General features: G+C 48.5%; 1 protein-coding gene across 1 annotated transcript; it reads right to left on the bottom strand.

Moving 5' to 3' along the window:
- Positions 1-610: 610 nt before the first annotated feature.
- On the bottom strand, positions 611-1,697 carry LOC118853863 (prohibitin-2-like). Its single transcript, XM_036764097.1, is given in 2 exon segments — positions 611-860; positions 862-1,697. Coding segments are annotated over 2 exon segments (900 nt in total). The 5' UTR covers positions 1,573-1,697; the 3' UTR covers positions 611-671.
- Between the last annotated feature and the right edge of the window lie 342 nt (positions 1,698-2,039).

Below are 2,039 nucleotides of genomic sequence, written 5' to 3'. Positions count from 1 at the left end.
GTGATCAAGAGCAGGGTGCCCTGAGTAAATTAGTACTGGGCAATACAACCTCCCAGGGAAACTGGACTTCTTTCAATGAGAGATGAGATTCAATAGACTCTGTCTACCCTGTCATCGCCAAGTCAAAATTATGGATAATTTAAAAAATAGAAACATACCATCAAATACGGTAACAGTTATCAAAGAAATTAACTTTATATTGCAGCTGATATCTAATTTGACATTTCATTCTTATACAGAGGCAGATGTTGTATCTACATTGGTTTAAATGGGGAAACTGAGATATAGAATGATTAAAATGGTTTGTCTATGGTTAGATGACAAATTTCTTTTTCTTTTTTTTTTCCACTTAAGTAATAAAAATTTATTGAGAATTCCTGGGATAGCTGCTATCTCCTCCTGGTGTTGGAGGGAAACCAGCTAGAGAGGAAATCACTGAGAAATCACACAGTCCTTATACCCCAAGCCCCCAGAAAAATATGGGGAGGGGGATTAGGTAAAGGAACATCTGTCAGTCTTCATTTATCCAACGAGTGGGGAGGGGTGGTTGGTGGTGGTGGAGGAAAGTCACATGATGATGGGAGTGAGGGAGGTGGACCCGTCTGCCGGTTCATCCATCACTAACTCAGGGAGGAAGAGATCACCTTTCTCTGGAGGTCAGGAGGAGGTCTCTATTTCTTGCCCTTGATGAGGCTGTCACTTCCCCGAGTGAAGCTTTCATCCTGCAAGTTCAGTACAAGGTTCTCAGCAGTGAGATAGATTCGGTTCTGAGATGTGGCGATGGTTTTGGAGATGTTCTGGGCAGCTCGAATCTTCTGAAGTTTGATGTAGCCGGGGTTCTTGCTCAGAGCTTCCCCAAGCCATCTTGGCAGCCTCAGGTTCACCCTCAGCTTGTACGATCTTCTGTCGCTGTTCCTGTTTTGCCTTTTCCACCAGAAACTGAGCCCTCTGGGCCTCCTGCTGGGCCACTTGCTTGGCCTCCACTGCGGCTGTATACTCTGTGCTGAAACTCAGCTTTGTGATGGCTACATCTTCCAGAATGAGGCTGAAGTCCTTGGCCCATTCTGTCAGCTCCCGCCGGATCAACAAGGACACCTGGGCCCGCTGTGTGATAAGCTGTGAGGCGTTAAACTTGGCCACAACACTCTTGAGCACCTCATTCACGATTGAGGACAACACACGCTCGTCGTAGTCCAAGCCTAGGCGCTGGTACGTGCTGGGCAGCTCCAGGGCATTGGGTCGGGAGAGCACTCGAAGGGAGATGTTCACCATCTGAAGGTCTTTGGAGCCTGTGGGACAAGAGATCTTGCGGGGCCGGGCACGAATGTCATAGATGATGGAGTACTGGAACCAGGGGATCTTGAAATGTAGTCCTTCCGAGAGGATGGTGTCCTGCTGCACACCACCGATTCGGTTAAAGAAAATGGCTCTTTGCCCACCTTCCACAGTGAACACGGACTCTCGGACTCCATAGGCTACGGCCCCGGCCCCGAACAGCAGCTTCAGCGCCGTGCCCATGCCACGGGGCCCGGCGGGCAGCCGCCCCGCGAAGTCCTTCAGGTTCTGGGCCATGTCCACTCTCTGGCGCCGAGGCGGGGTACTAGGCCGGGAATGCCGACCGCTTCTCCCCTTGCCCTTCCGCAGTCTGGGGCCCTGGCACTGGCCAGTGCTGCCTCCTCTCACACGAGGCTCCGCTACCTGCTCGGCTCCTCCCAGGAGCTACATGACAAATTTCTGAAAGGGCCAGGAAAAAAACTCAATTTTAGATACAAAATCTTAAATGAAATTTAGAAGACATATTTTTGCATAGAGCTCCCTCCAAGCACACTCACAATACCTCCCCACCCACACACAACCCTGTGATTCAGAGACTTAGATGATTATCTCCGTGGGAAATATAGATCTCCCTATGGTTTACATTTACTGAGCTCTTGAAAATATTTTTTTAAAATATTGAGGTTTTGTTACATGCCCAAAATGTTGTCACTAAGCTCAAATGCCTAATTGTCTTTCCTTAACTGTATTTAACAACTAATTTA

The sequence above is a fragment of the Trichosurus vulpecula genome, chromosome 6 (genome assembly GCF_011100635.1).
Source record: "Trichosurus vulpecula isolate mTriVul1 chromosome 6, mTriVul1.pri, whole genome shotgun sequence".
In the NCBI taxonomy this organism is placed as follows: Eukaryota; Metazoa; Chordata; class Mammalia; order Diprotodontia; family Phalangeridae; genus Trichosurus; species Trichosurus vulpecula.
Note: the sequence above shows the minus strand (reverse complement) of the source record. Positions and strands in the feature narration are given on the sequence as shown.